Source organism: Nuphar pumila, chromosome 14, assembly GCF_984573655.1.
Source record: "Nuphar pumila chromosome 14, dmNupPumi1.hap1.1, whole genome shotgun sequence".
Lineage (NCBI taxonomy): Eukaryota > Viridiplantae > Streptophyta > Magnoliopsida > Nymphaeales > Nymphaeaceae > Nuphar > Nuphar pumila.
This window is the reverse complement of record NC_143262.1, coordinates 73,384,206-73,403,029: the sequence shown is the minus strand read 5'-3', so window position 1 is coordinate 73,403,029 and position 18,824 is coordinate 73,384,206. Positions and strand designations below refer to the sequence as shown.

The 18,824-nt window shown below is 36.5% G+C and overlaps 1 protein-coding gene across 1 annotated transcript in view; it reads left to right on the top strand.

Moving 5' to 3' along the window:
• LOC149816974 (fructose-1,6-bisphosphatase, cytosolic-like) overlaps positions 1–18,824 on the top strand; it is a 45,007-nt gene that overhangs the window by 6,495 nt on the left and 19,688 nt on the right. The window contains exons 6-10 of the mRNA XM_089987840.1: positions 5,112–5,225; positions 5,554–5,640; positions 6,039–6,109; positions 6,194–6,259; positions 7,834–7,920. Coding sequence (XP_089843966.1) covers positions 5,112–5,225; positions 5,554–5,640; positions 6,039–6,109; positions 6,194–6,259; positions 7,834–7,920 — 425 coding nt within the window. The remainder of the gene's footprint in view (positions 1–5,111; positions 5,226–5,553; positions 5,641–6,038; positions 6,110–6,193; positions 6,260–7,833; positions 7,921–18,824) is intronic.

The window sequence follows — 18,824 nt, the reverse complement described above, 5'->3', positions numbered from 1 at the left end:
TCTTAAAAAAAATTTGTAAGAAAAAAAATTGTATATGAAGATTGTATACTTGGAAAAATGCAAATGATGCCTTTTGGATCTAGAACTTCTTTCACTAATGAAAATTTTGAATTAGTACATTCGGATGTATGGGGTCCCGCTCCCGTTATGTCAAAAGGTGGTTATTCATATTATCTTACATTCATAGATGATTTTAGTAGACACACTTGGATCTACTTCCTTAGACTCAAATCCGAAGTTTTTTCATGTTTTAAAAATTTTCATAATTTTGTTAAAAATTAAATTAAGACAAATATTAAAATCGTCCACTCAGACTCGAGATCAGAGTTTCTTTCAAATGATTTTCAATCATATCTAAAAACTCATGGTATTTTGCATAAAAAATCTTATCCTAAGACCTCCCAATAAAATGACATTTTCGAAAGAAAACATCGACATATTATTGAAATGACTAGTACTTTACTTATTTGAAAAGAAATTTCAAAAAGGTTTTGGGCCGAAGTCGCTCTCACCATGGCTTATTTAATAAATAGAATGCCTTCTCTAACTTTGGAAAACAAATCTTCAATTGAAAAACTCTTTAAAATTTCTCTCAATTTGAAAAGATTAAGGGTCTTCAGATGTAAATGTTGTGTTTCTTGAAAAATACCATAAACTCTCTCCTAATGCTATTAAATGTGTTTTTCTTGGACATGCCAAAAATAAAAAAGTCTATCGATGCTATGATTTTAAAAATGATAAACTTTGTCTCTAGAAATATAACATTTCTTGAAAAAAAAAAGGGATTTGATCTTGAAAAACCTAAGGAAGAATTCGAGTATGCCTTTTTGTTTGACTTATTGCCTAAACGATAGTCATAATGTTGGGTCAAATGATGAACTAAGTGAAGAGAGAGAACCAACTCATAACCTTATACAATACTCTAGACGAGATAATGGGGAGCATCCATGTGCTTTTGAGAATTAGAGTCAACCAACAAATATTGAAGAGTCTAGTGTTAGAAGATCTGAACGAATATATAGACCTCCAAATAGGTTTGTCTCCTATGAATCCTTCTCTCCAAACTATAAGGCATGTGTTCTAGCAATTCATTCATATCATGAGTCATCTAATTATAAAGAAGTCACAGACATAAAAAAATGGGTATAAAAATAAAATTGTATGCATTAAATAAGGCCCATACTTAGGAAGTCCAACATCTTTCTAAGGAAAAGAAGACAACAGGACGTAGATGGGTATTTAAAGTCCAAATAAAGAGTGACGGGTCCTTAGAAAAATATAAAGCAAGATTAGTTGCAAAAGGGTATTCCTAAGAATATGAAATAGATTTTGAGAAAACATTTGCTTCAGTAGCTCGCATGACCACAGTTAAGACTCCAGTTGTAGTAGCATCCATTAGGAAATTGCCTATATATCAGTTAGATATTAAGAATGCTTTTTTAAATGAAAATTTAAATAAAGTAGTTTACATGGATCTTCTCCTAGTATGACTATTAAAAGTGAAATGGTTATTCATCTTCAAAAAGCTTTATATGGGCTTAAACAAGCTCCTAAAACATTATATGATCAATTTAGTGGAACTATGTTGAATTTTGAATTTAAATCTCGTTATACTGCCACTGTTCTTTTTGTAAGATCCACAAATACCTCGCTTATCATTTTGTTCTTATATGTTGATGATATGATCATCATTGAAATTGATCTGAAGAAAATTGAAGAAATTAAAATTATGCTTAAGAAATTTTTTGATATGACTGACCTTGGTTTTTTTAGGTATTGAAGTAGCATATTCGCCAAGAGGATACATTTTGTCTCAAATAAAGTTTGCAGCTAATATTGTTGTGCGTTCGGGAATCACATACACATAATATGTTGACACTTCTGAAGTGATAAATGCTAAAATGAGAGCCAAAGATGAAGTTTTATGAGATGATCCAACTCCTTATAGTCAACTTATTAGATCACTAGTATATTTATCTATTACTAGGCCATACATTGCGTATGCAGTATATACTGCAAGTCAGTTTCAACATGTGCTTACATCAGTTCACATGAGTGTCGTGTTAAGAATAGTTCAATACATCAAGAAAAGTATATCTAAAGGGCTATTATTATCTCCTTCATCGTCTTTAAATCTTATTGCTTATACTGATTCTGACTAGAGAGGAGATCCCAATAACCGTCATTCAACTACGAGTTTTTGTGTGTTTGTAGGTGATTCTTTCATTTCTTAAAGATGTAAAAAGCAATAAAAAGTGTCTTCATCTTCCATGGAGGCTTAATATAGGACGGTGACTATAGCAACAACCGAGGTCGTGTGGATGAAATCCTTACTTTCAGATATGAGTGTTGATGTTTTAGAACCTTCAAAATTATGCTGTGATAACAAAAGTGTCTTATATAGCCAGTAATCACACATTTCATGAACAAACGAAACATATCGAGATGCATTGTCACTGTGTTCGAGAAGAATACTTGAAGGGGGACGATTACTTTACCATATGTTTAGTCCGAGTTTTAGATTGCGGACTTCTTCACTAAAGTTCTTTCTCTACCATATTTTTTGTTTCTTCTTAACAAACTTTCGGTGATCTCACCATAAGTTTGAGGGAGAGTGTTAAAATACATTGTGTGTATATATATATAATATACGTATATTAGGGGTATTTTGGTCATTTTATATGTTGTAATAAATTAGTCCATTAGGAACTGTAGTGTCATTTTGCTTTTTATTTATTTAATGTAATTAGAATAGGACTGTTGGAAAGCAGTCCAACTAGTTGTTGGACTGCTCTCAACGGTCATATTTCTTGTCGTTCGAGGCAGTCCAACGACTATTGGACTGCCTCTTCTCTCTACTTTTTGGACTATAAGAATAACTTTATAAATAGAGCTTCTTGTAATGGTTTATGTGTGCTTTTTCAAAAGCATATTTGTTGAATTCAAAACATTTTATTTTTCATTGTGTTCTTGTGAAGCTTGTGCTTTTGTATATCTCTTTTATGAGATTGTAATTGATCATTTAGAGATCATATTGTGATTGTGCGCTTGTGTAGCCCTTTATTGGCATTGTGATTGTGCACATATTGTTTCATTTCAGTTTGTTTGCTAAGGATCAAGCCTTGGATCATGCTTTTCTGATGTAAAAATGTGATCTTTTGAGTTATAAAATTTTGGCACATTGTAGGCCGTTGATTTTTGGACCCCTTTAAAAACCTAATTACTTGTCATAATCACATGATTCAAAACAAGTTTTCTACTAAACAAACCATGTAGATCAGATCCATAACACTTTATCTACAAAAAAAGAATTTTTTTTAACAAAATAGTGATTTCTACTCATTAGTTCCTTACCTTCATTAGTAGCCAATATTTACCCTATATATATTCAGTATGTTTGGATATGGTGGGAAGATTCTCAGGATTGAGAATTATCATCAAGCTCCCCACTATTTTCGTTTTGGGGTTTGTTCTATGAGAATTTGACTTCTACCCTTTTCTCTTTTCAAATCCCAAAAAAAGGGCTTCCCATCATTTTAATTCAAGTTACCATCTACAGAGGGTTAATATTTGATCAGGTCACCATTACGTGCAAATGAGCTTTTTTTTTCTTTTTGTTTTCATGAAACTGACCTTGCAAATATGATTTTCGTTAGTAGAAATCGGCTTTTGGATCATCAGATTATGACACATAAGCACAATTTTATGAGCTTTGAAAATTCAAAGCCATAGTTTCTCTGCTCACAAGATCGTATTTTTCCATGAAAAAATCATCTTAAAAGCTGGTTCCTAGCATTTGAACCATACTGAATCCATCTTTGAGACTCGATTGGGTTAACACAACTCATTTGGATGGTCAGGTCAACATGACCAAATATTACCTCTTGGCCCTTACAGCGATGGTAGTGGAACTTCACACTAATGAATTCACATTTCTCTAGTGGCACATGAATTCACATTTCACACCATAATTAATTCCATTTCTCTAGTCAATCATAAGTCTACATGCATCCTTGAGTAATTTCAAACCGAGTTCATTATAATTTGAAAATGCACCTATATTTGAAATGTAAAAAAAAACACTTAATTTTTGTGCTAGTTAACACAAGAGGACCATTGATGTGTTTCAGTTTTTTTTAGCAAAATCTCAAATATGGTCTTTTAAAGTTTTACTTGTCATGAATCCTCAAGGATTAAAAAATACAATGCCTACTAAGGGCAATAATCACAACCCACAAAAGGGCACTCACAAAGGCAATAAGAGCACACACTCACAATGTAAAATAATTAATTTTATTAATTCTTAGTGCACAAAAATGCATAACTAGTGTGGGACTTGAGTCCAAAATATATACAACAAGGAGAGAGGACTTCTAGCCATTAGAGCATCCTGCTAGTTTGACTAGCCATTAGGCAGCTCTAATGGCTAGCTATCTGGACAAAAGACCTAAATGCCCTTGAAGTGCATTAAACTAAAATACAAAGAATAAATGAAATAAAACAAAAAAAAAATTACATGCATGTCCTAAAATACATTCTAAAACAAAAAATAAAGAAATATGCACATACACAAATGAATACATACATATATGTATGTATATACCTATATACATCTTAACATTTCTAATCACTTTTTCTTTCTTTTCTGAGCTTGATTTACCTTTTTCTATAATTTCAATAAATGTATTACTGGCATGAGGATATATATATATATATATATATATATATATATAATTTTTAACAGTTTTAAGTTAACACTACGTGTATTTGTGTGCATATATATATATATATATATATATATATATATATATATATATATATATATATATATCCTCCCCGCACCCCCGCACCCAAGTTTTTTTAAAGTGCCGCATTGCCGCACCTGTACCCACACCCGCACCTATGTGACATAGATTTTAAGGCTAAATCATGGATAGTGCAAACCAAGGAAAAAGGAGGGAAAATCTAAGTTAGTGAGAACCAAAATAGAGGACAAAGGATATCATCTAATTCACAAGCATCCCAAGCCCAAGTTGTCATTTGAGGTTTAGTGTAGGGGTGCAAACAATACGTTGGAGATAATATGCTGGGTGTGCCTGTTTTCCTTTCAGATATTTGGGATTTATGTGGCGAGAGATCCAAAGGAACCAACCATTAATGATGTGCTGCAACCTGGAAAGAACATGGTGGCCGCTGGCTATTGCATGTATGGCAGCTCCTGCACGGTAATAAACATAAGCATTCCTTTTAGAAGTACACTTAACCAAGCATTTCCCTTTGCTTCTTCTCATGTTTTATCCTTTCCCCCCATGCATAAACTACTACTTAAAACCTTTGTTTTGCATACTTATGTGACTGCACTTTTGCTTTTGTTAGTAGTGTTCTTTAGTCTGTAGATTTCTTGTGCATGCTTTGTGGTCCTGTTTCATTCTGTCATAATAGTCCAAGCCAACTGATCATGCTTGCGTTTGGTGTCTATTTTTTATTTTTATTATTTTTGAACTTTTTTTAGCCTATATCTCAGTTATCCTGTAACCAATTTTTGTGATGCAGCTTGTATTGAGCACTGGAAGTGGGGTGAATGGATTCACACTTGATCCTTCTCTTGGGGAGTTCATATTAACCCATCCTAACATTAAGGTGCAGTATTTTAGGCTCATGTGCAGTAATTTCCTTGTTTCTCATCTTAAAAGTTATTTACTTGGGAAACACTAGAACTGTAGTCTGTAAGAGTGTTGCTGGTTCTCTTATTCAGAAAAAGAGCCTTTCTGATTCTAATATCAATACTAGATGCCGTTTTTCATGACTGAGAGAAGGAACATTAATGCCATGTTTATTTAAATGTCTTCTTGCTTTCAACCAATCACGTCAGCTTCCCTGTGTACAAAACAATGCCTTGTAATTGCACACAGTTGTAACTTCAAATTTTTATACACCGTTACCCTTGCAAAGAATCTCTCTCTCTCTCTCTCTCTCTCTCTCTCTCTCTCTCTCATATGTGCATAATTAAATGGTTCATTCTTTCATGTGTCATATAGTTACCGAAGAAGGGGAAAATCTATTCAGTGAATGAAGGGAATGCAAGGAATTGGGATACCCCTGCCACGAAGTACTTCCAGTGCATAGCTTAATGACCTACTATATGGTTTTTCCAGTTTCTTAAGTCCACTTCACTGACTACTGCTGCCTCCAGGTACGTGGAGAAATGCAAGTTTCCTAAGGACGGGTCATCTCCCAAGTCACTGAGATATATTGGGAGGTATCTGTACATTTTGCTTTTTAGTGTTCAGGATTCAAGATACTGCTCATTTGTTACAGTCTGATCCTAGAAACCATTGGAGTTCTTTCTTACTGTGTACGAATCTATACTGAATAGAGCACATTAACTGATGATTGTTTGAGCATTATTCTGTTAGTTCTATTGCCATGTGGCTTTTCTGCCGTTCAATGCCCAGTTTTTTTTTTTTTCAATTGCTTTTAGTTTAACCTTTAGCTTTTGCCTCAATGGAAAAATGTTTTATTTTGAAACTTATAACATACCACTTTACCTGCTTTTAGTAAGTCTGCGGTTATGTATATTGGACCTTGTACATCCCAAGGCTACCAATAAGACATTATGGAGATAATATCACTGTTGTATTCATAAAAAAATCATTAGAAAGCATAAGTAGTCCAGCCACCATTGCATCCAGGAGTTGTTCAACCACGTTCTTCTCTCACTTCTCCACAGATCTTCCAATACGTAACTCAATGGATTTATGGATCAAATCCTTCATAACATGTCCAAGTCTTTTATGAGCCTAAAGTTTGTCTTAAGAATTACCACTTGAATTTTTACAAAGGATTCACAGTTTACATACCTAAGAATTTCTGAAGTAAATTTCCTATTTTCTTGTAGGAATAAAAAGGTCTTGTAAAATGATTCCCAATTATGCATGTGGCAGCAAATTCCAGAATTCAGTTTGAGATACCTCTGTTCAGTTTTGATGGTTTAGAGTATTGAGACAATTTAATTTCATGGTAATGGAAAAAAAAACTTAATTTCATGTAATTTAAATGGATTCCTGCATAAGGTAAATCTTATGTTCTGAGGTTTTGTTGTAACTGATCCTTCAACTGCTGGTGACTACATGCATATATTGTTAATTAGACACAGAATTTGCATATGAGGACATCCAAAAGAACCCTACCTGTTCGACGATTGAAAATTGAAAGAGCATTCCAAGACATAATCATCTATAGTAAATTAGTAATTATAAATAATAAGAATCAAAATCATAGTGTTAATCAATAAAACCGTCAACATAAAATCTCTAAAATAGATTATTCATTCTGTTAAGTGATTCAATCATGAGGATCAAAGATGTGAATAAATAAAGCTTTGAAATGAAACAAGGAGTTCAGGAACTAGCTAGTTTAGGCATTTACTGTAGGCTTGAAAATAAAAAATGGAGACAAAAGATCAATGCCATCAAAATGTCACATGCATTGATTTGTCAAAAACTCTTGAAACTAACCTATTGTGGGCTTCCTCATTTTTCTGAGTGCATTTTTTTGGTGTTGAGTCTCATATTTACTGCCACAAATTTGACTGCAATTAGGTATCTTGTATTTTCTGGTGAATGCAGATGAACACAACCAAAAGGATTTCAGGCTTTGATAGAACTGATGTGTTGCTCTTTATATTGATTCTCTAACAGCATGGTTGTTGGAATTCCCCACAGGCTGTTCTTTTGTTATTTTACATCAACTTGGTCATTTGAATTGTTCTTAAGCTATTTCTTTATTTGAAGAAAGATCTCTTATTTGTTGTTATATGGTATTAATGTACAGTATGGTAGCTGATGTGCATCGCACATTGCTTTATGGGGGCACTTTCTTGTATCCTGCAGATAAGAAGAGTCCAAATGGAAAATTGCGGTAGGATTATATGCAGTATTTTATTTTGCGCTGCATGTATGTAGGCTTCATGCTAGTCCATTCACACGTGCACATGCAGATGTTTTTGTGTTTCTCCTTATTTAGCTTGTGCATACAACCTTTTTCAAATTGAATTAAAACCATATACATATAGAGCTTCTTATTATACTATCTGCATATAGCTGTAGTTTTTTCTTTTCTTTTTTCTTTTTGGATAACCAAACTAGGATATAGATTTGATTATTGTCATAAATAATGTAGCACATGTATCCACAACATTTATGATCCATAAAGCACTGCTTCTGTAATAGCTAAATGCTGCTTCTGCATTTTACACATTGAGTTCCTCGTTTTGCTTCCTTAAGCTTTACTGCTTTTTTTCCTCTCTCTATCTATAATTGTCACGGATCAACATTTCCACTTACATATCATCTTGAATGGTTTCCACCCTAACTCATGATCATGTACCCGCATGTTCTGCTATAGAGAAGAACTACGTCATCTGCCCCTAATGAATAACTAGTTGGTCATTTCCCATAAAATGAAAAGCTGTTGGTGGATCAATGACATTTTTAATACCAATTGAAACTGTGGGAACCCCATGGCATAAGGGCATTTAATGTGTCATGGTTTCAGCACCATAACCCATGAAAAGCATACAGGAGAGGATATGTGGGCTTGATGCATGTAAGAGGCGTGTGTATGTTGTAATGAAATAAGACCAAAAGCAAAACAAGTGTCTCTTATGGACTTACAATAACACAATCAACCAAATAAGAACACTAATTGATTGATCCAACCACCCACACAAGGGTAAAAATAAATGCTTTTGTATTCCACAATATGCTTAGAAATCAATACCTTTTACAAGGGCTTGAAGCTCTATTTATAACAGCAAAAGGAATAGGGATCAGCCCACTTAGCTGTTGGGCTGCTCCCAACGATCACATTTGTGACTGTTGGGAGCAGCTCCAACAGCTAGTTGGAGCTGTCCTATTCAAAAGTACCAAAGCAAAAAATAAAAAAACAGCAAAAATAATAGTTATACAGTCAGCCCCTAATGGGCTGACTTCTATTATAAACTGAAATGACCGAAATACCCCATCAAGGGTATTTCGGTTTACATAATATGGACATATATATATATATATATATATATATACATATATATATGTATATATATAATTATATATTAGAAGCTTGTCTTAACACTTCCCCTCAAACTCATGGCATAACAACTTAGAGTTTGGCAAGTAGGAAGTGAAATCTAGGTGGCGGGAGCGCTTTAGTGAAGAAATCTGTCAATTGATACTCAGTTGGAACATAAGGTAATGTGATGGTCTTATTCAGAAATTCTTCACGGACGTAGTGATAATTCATTTCAATGTGTTTGGTCCTTTCATGGTTGCTTGTAATGTATACTGCGCTCTTGTTGTCGCAACATAATCTCGAGGGTTCGACAATGTGGACTTTCAAATCTTCTAATAATTGTTTCTGTTGAGAATAGGTGGTTTTAAGTTTAAGCTTTATTAAATTAGGGGGGTATTTGAAATTTTATTTAATTAAGGGCTTAGATGTAATTTCATGTTTTTGGCTTCTCTCTATTTAACATAGAGAGTAGCTGCCCTAAAAGTAACGAAGTTAACTTTTCTGTGCAGTCGTCTCTCTCTCTCTCTCTCTCTCTCTCTCTCTCTCTCTTTCTCTACCCAAGGTTTGGTATTTCTCATCCATCCTTCAACATGGTATCAAAGCAGTCGATCGTGGGATCGTGATCGATAGCCGATCGTGGGAGCATGATCGAGTTTGATCAAAGCACAGTTGATCGTGGAAGGTGTCTCAATCGTGATCAAACTTTTATCTAATGAAAATATTTCTTCAATCAGGTCAGCGATTTTAAAAAAAAAATTCTGGATATGCTGCTGGTCGTGGATGCTTGTTGTGGGTGTGGTAGCCTTTTCTAAGTTTTTTTTTTTACTACCTGCTATCGTGGTTCTTTGTTGCTGAGTTTCTTCTTCGCTGTCAGCGATTTAAATTTTTTTTTTTGGTATGCTGCTGGTCGTGGATGCTTGCTGTTCAGATCTGGCAGTCGTAACCCTTTGAACCTCGCCGTGATTTTTGGGTTTGGCAGGTTATAACAGATAGTATGTGCTGCTGCCGTGATTTTGTATCGTGTCCCTGGAAGAAATGATTTTCCTCCTTCCTCTGTCGTGATTTCAGCATCTACAGTGGTTTCGGCAGGGTCGTGAAATAATTTTTTTTTGTCGTGAGTTACAGCATCTACCTATATGATTTCAACAGCAACTTTCATGATTTACTGTTGTCAGTTTTGATCTTGCTATGTATCACCACAAGGAGACTGCATTGACAGCTCCTATCAACCATGCTGTCGAAATTTATTTAAAAAAAAAAAGGAATCATGTTAGTTTCGGTTGTGCTCATGTAGTGGAAGCAACAAGTGTGGGGAGAAAGAATCAGATCTGATTGATTTCACATCCTCCACGAAAGTAGCTTGCTAATATAATTGTTTTTTTTTTGAATCAGCAGGCATGATTCCCTGTGGTGTTAAAAAATATTCAGTTTGTGGGATTCTTGTCATTTGACGTGGGATTCTGAGTTGAGTAATGCTACTAGTTGTCGTAGTGGCGGATGTGTGATGGTTACACACACTAAGTCGTGGTGGAAGTGTGATCTTGATTTGCAACCTATAGCCATCCTTGGGTGAGGTGGTTAGTTTTTTTTTTAAATTATATTTGGAGTTTGGATCTGAACAGTCGAAGGGTGTGTTTCTCAGATTTCATTGGTGAGGTCAAAACTAGATATTGTCGGGCTCGTAGGTGATTGTGGGTGTGCGCGTGTGGTTGCTCCTGCACTTTGTGAATCAAGCTCATTAGTTTATATTATGGCTCAAGTGGTTAAATCAGTGGATTCCTCCAATGGTTGTGTAACTCTTAGCAGGGCTGAATATGACAAGCTCCTTGCTTTACAATCATCCAATTCGAAGTCTTCTGTTGCGGAGGTTGTGTGCTCGGCAGGTAATGGCCTATCGACTCAAGGTGGTAGGTGGATCATTGATTCTGGAGCCTCTGGTCACTTGTGCGGAAACTCAAACAATTTTTTGAGTTTAAAACCTGTGACAAGTCAAAAAGGGGTACGCCTTGCTGATGGTAGCTCTTCCCCAATTGTAGGGCAGGGAAACATGTCTATAACCCCTAATCTTCAATTGTCGCATGTTCTTCATGCTCCTTCGTTTTCACAGAATTTATTATCCGTCAGTCGTATGACAAAAGAGTTGAATTGTAGAGTGATTTTTGATCCTATAGGATGCACCTTTCAGGACTTGCTGACGGGGAGAAGAATTGGTGGTGGCTATGAGAAAGGTGGTCTGTATCACCTACACCAACCAGAGGTTTCGGCCCATTCTGCTGTTACATCATCCTCAAGTCCTCTATTGTGGCATCATCGTTTGGGTCACCTTCCAGTGACAAAACTTCGTCGCGTCATTCCTCATATACCTTCCTCAGTTTCTTTTCAGTGTGAAACATGTCAGTTGGGAAAACATTGTCGAAGCTCTTTTCCCTCAAGTCAGAGTCCATCAAGTCAAGGATTGTTTGATCTACTTCATGTAGATGTGTGGGGTCCGAGTAGGATTTCGAATAGGTCTCAGTGTCGCTATTATCTAGTTATTGTTGATGACTTCTCGAGACTATCGTGGGTGTTCTTGTTAAAAGATCGGTCTCAAGGTCCTGTCATTCTTAAATCTTTAATTGCAGAGATCAAAACTCAATTTGACATGTGTTAAAATTGTTCGCACTGATAATGCTCTTGAGTTCAAATCCAAAGACTTACTTCAATTCTACTCTGTTAATGGGATTCAACCTCAATTTTCATGTCCCCATACCTCCCAGCAAAATGGGGTGGCTGAGAGGAAACATAGACAAATCCTTAATGTTGCTCAGTGCCTTATGATTCAATCCAATATGTCTGCTACATACTGGGGAGATGCGGTTTTGAAAGTCGGGTTTCTTATAAATCGCATGCCGTCAAGTTCTGTAGAAGACCAGATCCCAATTCAAATTCTCCATCCAGAGGCTCCTCTCTTTCCTATCCCCCCTAAAGTTTTTGGATGTGTGTTTTGTGCATAAGTTGGGTCCTGATCGAGATAAACTTGCTGCGCAGTCTATTAAATGTGTTTTCCTTGGGTATCCTAAAAACCAAAAAGGATATCGTTGCTATGATCCTATATCCCATAAAGAGTATGTCAGTGCGGATGTTACCTTCTTTGAGTCTATTCCTTATTTTTCGAGTACTACTCCAAGGTTACAAAAGAGTCAGGGTGATGTTTTTCCTCTGCCAATTCCCTCGTTTCCTTTAGAATCGTTCACTCCAAAGGCTGTGGCTTCATCCTATGGGGAGTCTCGATACAGAAACCCTCTTATAGTGTATACTCATAGGTTACCACCTACCTCCATGCCACCAGTATCTCCGTCTCCTGAGGCAAGTATATCTGAGCATACTGAAGTTTCTGCTATTGATGAGGATCTTCCTATTGCTCTGCGAAAAGGGAAACGACAATGCACTCTTCATCTAATTTCTCAGTTTGTTTCTGAAGTTAATCTTGGGGCTTCTATGAAGAATTTTATCTCGGCTTTGTCTGCCTCCTCTGTTCCGCTTCATCACAGTCAGGCTCTATTCGACCCCAAATGGATGCAGGCTATGCAGGATGAGATGGATGCCCTATGTTCTAGAGGCACTTGGGATTTGGTTGATCCTCCAACTGATGCAGATATTGTTGGCTGCAAATGGGTATATACCATTAAATATAACTCGGATAGGTCAATTGAACGGTACAAAGCCCGGTTGGTTGCAAAAGGGTATACTCAGACTTATGGTGTTGACTTTTTTGAAACTTTCTCCCCAGTTGCTCGTCTTGGTACTATTCGTCTTGTTCTTTCTGTTGTTGTGCACCATGGATGGCCCTTGTTTCAGTTGGATGTCAAGAATGCCTTTTTGTATGGGGATTTGCATGAAACTGTCTATATGCAACAACCCCCAGGCTTCGAGGTTCAGGGGGAGTGTAAGAAGGTGTGCAAGTTGAAGAAGGCTATTTATGGCCTGAAGCAGAGTCCAAGGGCATGGTTTCACAAATTATTTGAGGTAATGTCGAGTTTTGGCTTTGTCAGGTCAGCTTCAGATCACTCCTTGTTCATCAAGAAAACCAGTGCTGGAATTGTTGTTATGGTGGTATATGTCGATGAGATCATATTAACAGGGAGCAGTGCCCAAGATATTTCTGTCACAAAAGATCATCTTCAGAAACACTTTGTTACTAAAGATCTTGGTCACCTTCGATATTTTCTGGGTATCGAAGTTGCAAGAAACAAAGAGGGCTTAGTGTTGTCTCAAAAAAAGTATGTGTTGGACTTATTAAAAGAGACTGGAATGCTAGGAGCCAAGCCAGCTAATATTCCAATGGATCCCAAAACTCACATGTTCGATGAGAAGTCTGAGTATGTGGATAGTGCCAGCTTTAGATCCTTGGTGGGTAAGTTGTTATATGTGATTGTTGTAATGAAATATGCGGAAGAATCCAAGAATGCTAAAGCATTCACTATGTTCCACACGGACAAATGCAACAAGCATAAGAGAGGAAATCCACTAAGGGATATACGAAAGGCCTTATAAAAAGGCTACACACATGAAAAATAATATCACTATTATTGAAGAGGAGCTCTCAAGAGCAATACAACATACAAGGGGGGTTCCCCCTATTTATAAGAAAAGGAGACCAAAGGGGCTCCCAATAGAGTCGTTGGGAGCCCCCAACGGTCACAATTGTGACCGTTGGGAGCCCCCAACGGTCACAATTGTGACCGTTGGGGGCCCCAACGACTCCATTGTGGGGCCCCTTTTCGGTATCCAAAATACATTTTAAAAAATAAAAAAATAAAAAATAAAAAACAGCAAAATAAAAGAAATAAAACAAGTACCCCTATTGGGTACTTGTGAAATAACCATAATACCCCTATCGGGTATTATGGTGAATATACATCTATATTTATATATATATATATAGATGTATTATTACATATGTTTTAACACCCCCCCTCAAACTTTACGAGGGAATGACCGAAAGTTTGCCAAGGAGGAACAAGAAGCGAGGAGCAGGCAGGGCTTTGGTAAAGAAATCTGCAAGTTGATATTCTGAAGTGACATATGGCAGTGTAACTGTCCCACGAAGATATTCATCACGTACATAATGACAGTCCATTTCAATATGTTTAGTCCTCTCATGGAAAGTGTGGTTGCTGGCAATGTAAATGGCACTTTTGTTGTCGCAACAAAGCTTCGAAGCCCCGATAATTTCGACTCCCATATCTTGAAGAAGACTTCGAAGCCACACCAGCTCCATTGTAGTAGTTGTCATAGCCCTGTATTCTGCTTCAGTAGAAGACAATGAGACTTTCTGCTGTTTCTTGCACCTCCAAGCAATTAGTGAATCTCCTAGGAAAACACAAAAGGCAGTAGTTGAGATTCGATCATTTGGGTTTCCTCCACAGTCAGCATCAGTATAAGCTAGTAAATCTAAGGAAGAGATTGAGGATAGGAATAGCCCTTTAGTCAAAGTATTTTTAATATATCGAATGATTCGGAGCACAGCACTCATATGCACAGATGTAGGAGCATGCTGAAATTGGCTTGCAGAGTGCACAGCATGAGCAATATCCGGCCTGGTGATAGTCAGATAGGTGAGGGAGCCTATGAGTTGCCTGTAGGGCGTAGGATCATCCAGCAGAACTCCATCCTCCAGTCGTAGTTTAGCATTGATAACCTCGGGAGTCTCCACCTTTTTATCATCTGAAATCCCAGATTTGGAACATATGTCTGCAGCAAGCTTCATCTGTGACAATATATACCCTCGAGGAGAGTATACAACTTCTATACCAAGAAAGTACCTGAGAAAACCCAGATCAGACATATCAAAATTATGTTTTAACATATTTTTAACTTTAAGAATACCACTTTCATCATTGCCAGTGATGATCATATCATCAACATAAAGCAGAAGGATGATGATACTATTACCTACACGTTTAACAAAAAGAGCAGTGTCAGTATAACATGAGCGAAATCCCAATTGTAACATGATAGCACTAAATCTATCTTACCAAGCCTTAGGGGCTTATTTAAGACCATATAAAGCTTTTAATAACCGAAGGGTTTGACCTTGGTTAACACTGATTCCCAGCGGAGGGTCCATATATACTTCTTCATTCAACTGACCATTAAGAAAGGCATTTTTAACATCTAATTGGAATATAGGCCATTTCTTAGATGATGCTACCGCAATTAAAGTTCTAACGCTTGTCATGCGAGCCACGGGAGCAAAAGTCTCCTCATAATCGATGCCATACTCTTGTGAGTATCCCTTAGCAACTAATCTAGCTTTATAACGCTCTAGGGAACCATCACTTTTTGTTTTGACTTTGTAGACCCATCGACATCCTATAGCTTTCTTATTTGGAGGAAGGTGAACTATTTCCCAAGTTTTAGCTTTATTTAAAGCATCTAGTTCAACTTTCATTGCTTCAACCCAATGATGTATACTTTTTGCTTGATTATAATGGGAAGGTTCATAGTAAAAATGCAAGGCTATTAGACAAGCTCTATATTTAGGTGAGAGAGTTTCATATGAGACAAACCTATTAGGTGGAATTGATTCTCTAGAAGAACGCCTAATGGAGGTCTCTTCTAGGGGTTCATTAAGCCACAAGAATTTTTCTAAAGCACTAATAGGTTGGGCTTCCTCACGCCGAGTGTATACTTGGAGATTGTCACCATTAGTTGGTGATACATCATTATCATGAGAATCATGAGTATTTTCTAAAACTTCTGGATGACTCAAAGAGTCATCATTTGAATCTTCTAAAAGATCATTGATAAACATATAATCAATTTCATTTGATTTTTCCAATATGTCAAATCCATTTTCATCTTCTAAAAAGGTTACATCTTTGGAGACAAATAACTTATTGTTTTTATGATCAAAGCATCTATAGCCTTTTTTATTTTCACCATATCCTAAAAATACACATTCTATTGCTTTAGGTGACAATTTATCTCTTTTATGTAAAAGAACAAAGCATTTACACCCAAAAATTCGAAGACGATTGTAGTCGGGTGTCATATTAAAAAGTTTTTCATAAGGAGAGATATTGTTCAATTTTGAAGATGGCATCCTATTGATTAAATAGGTGGAGGTTAACACGGCTTCGGCCCAAAAAATTTTAGGAATATTTTTAGAAATGAGTAAGGATCTAGTGGTTTCCAAAATATGCCTATGTTTTCTTTCCGCTAGACCGTTTTGTTGAGGAGTTCTTGGGCAAGATTTTTGATGACAAATGTCATGTTGTTTTAGATATGATTGAAAATCATTTGATAAGTACTCTCCACCCGAATCGGATCTAAGAATGGATATTTGACTTTGAAATTGATTTTGAACTTTTGCATGGAATTCTTTAAAGAAGTTAAAAACTTCCGATTTAAAGTTAAGAAAATAAATCCATACATATCTAGTATAATCATCAATAAAAGTAACATAATACGAATAACCACCTTTAGATAGAACCGGAGATGGCCCCCAAACATCGGAATGCACCAATTCAAAAGGTCTTGTTGTCACAAAGGATCTAATAGGAAAAGGAGTAGACTTCATTTTGCCAAAAATGCAATCTTTGCAATTGATATCTTTTTCTTTACAAAACTTGTGTCCAAAAGGAAAAAGATACATTTTAGAGTAACTTGGATGTCCAAGCCTTTTATGCCAAGTTTCAATATTTTTGTCTTGGACATAAGTACAAAATGAGGTATTTGGAAGCATTAAATTATCCATAAAATAAAGGTCTCCCTTCCTATGGCCTTGCCCAATCCGCTTCCCGGACCGGAGATCCTGCACAAAGCACCCTTGGGATGAGAAAGATATTTCACATCCATGGTCGGCTATTTGAGAAACGGAAAAGAGGTTAAGATTTAATTTTGGAACTATTCTAACTTTTGGAACAAGGAAATTTTGAACATTTTTAGAATCAAGAGTTCCAACACCATTTATTTTGAGAAAAGTTCCATCGGCCGTAGAGACACAAGACATTTTTGAATTGGTGTGCACATTGGTTAATGCATTTTCATGAGGGGTCATGTGAAAAGAAGCTCCGGAATCTAAAATCCAAGAGTACGTATCGGGAGGTGATGATGAGGCAATTGCGGCACCGGAGGTAGAAGAAGTAGCCTTTAGAATTTGTTGGAGAGCCAAGGAAATTTGTCCAAGAGTATCTTTGAGATCCCCGTTCTTGCCGTCATCTTCTTTGGTGGATGATTCTTCAACGGAAGCCACCTTTGGCTTGAATGCTCCATTTAGCTTTGGGCAAACGGGTTTAATATGCCCCGGCTCATAACAATGATGACATATAATCATTTTTCTTCCACCACTCCCTTGCTTACCGAAATGAGGTGGTTTGTATGTTTTGACATGATTGTCGGGTTTAGATACGGCAAGAACTTCATCAATGCTTTTACCCATATTATGCCTAGTCTCTTCTTGAGTAATTTCGGCAATAGCCTCTTCTAAGGGAGGAAATGTGGATCTATGGAGAAGTGAGGATCTAACTTGTTCAAATTCGGGACGAAGCCCAAATAAAAATTGAAACAATCTATCTTGTTTCATTTGTTTTTGTCTTAGTACCACATCCTTCATAGACACCCATTTAGGCTCTAAAAGAGCCAATTCATCCCACAAAGGATTTAGAGCACTATAATAGTCTTGTATGCTCATGTCACCTTGTTTTGTGGTTCTCACTTTTTCTTGCAAAAAATAAGCTCTTGCAAGATCCTTTTGGGTAAACATACCCTTCATAAAAAACCAAGCTTCATTTGCCCGGCGGAATTTTGCAATATTTGCACATACCTTAAGTTCAACATTATTCATAAACCATGCTAGGATTTTTGCATGGTTACTCTCCTAATCTTCCATTTGATGATGCTAATCTTCAATAGCCTTGAGACGAGCATCGCCTTCAAGTGCTTTCTCTTGATCTTCTTCCATCTTTGTGAGCTTAAGTTGGGGTTCCGGAATGGTCTCCATTACATAACCCCAAAGCTTCTTCCCTTTGAGATTATTCTCCATTGCGGATGCCCACATCATGTAATTTTTCCCGTTGAGCTTGAATGATAGATCGATCTTGACTTCCATTGCTACAAAATGGAGGTGAGAGAGAAAAGGAAAAAAAAGGAAGTAGAGAGATACACGATTTTACCTTAGAAGATCGTATGGCTCTGATACCATGTAATGAAATATGCGGAAGAATCCAAGAATGCTAAAGCATTCACTATGTTCCACACGGACAAATGCAACAAGCATAAGAGAGGAAATCCACTAAGGGATATACGAAAGGCCTTATAAAAAGGCTACACACATGAAAAATAATATCACTATTATTGAAGAGGAGCTCTCAAGAGCAATACAACATACAAGGGGGGTTCCCCCTATTTATAAGAAAAGGAGACCAAAGGGGCTCCCAATAGAGTCGTTGGGAGCCCCCAACGGTCACAATTGTGACCGTTGGGGGCCCCAACGACTCCATTGTGGGGCCCCTTTTCGGTATCCAAAATACATTTTAAAAAATAAAAAAATAAAAAATAAAAAACAGCAAAATAAAAAAAATAAAACAAGTACCCCTATTGGGCACTTGTGAAATGACCATAATACCCCTATCGGGTATTATGGTGAATATACATCTATATTTATATATATATAGATGTATTATTACATATGTTTTAACAATTGTTACTAGACCTGACATTTCATTAGCTGTGAGTAAAATTAGTCAGTTCATGGACAAACCTACAAAAGT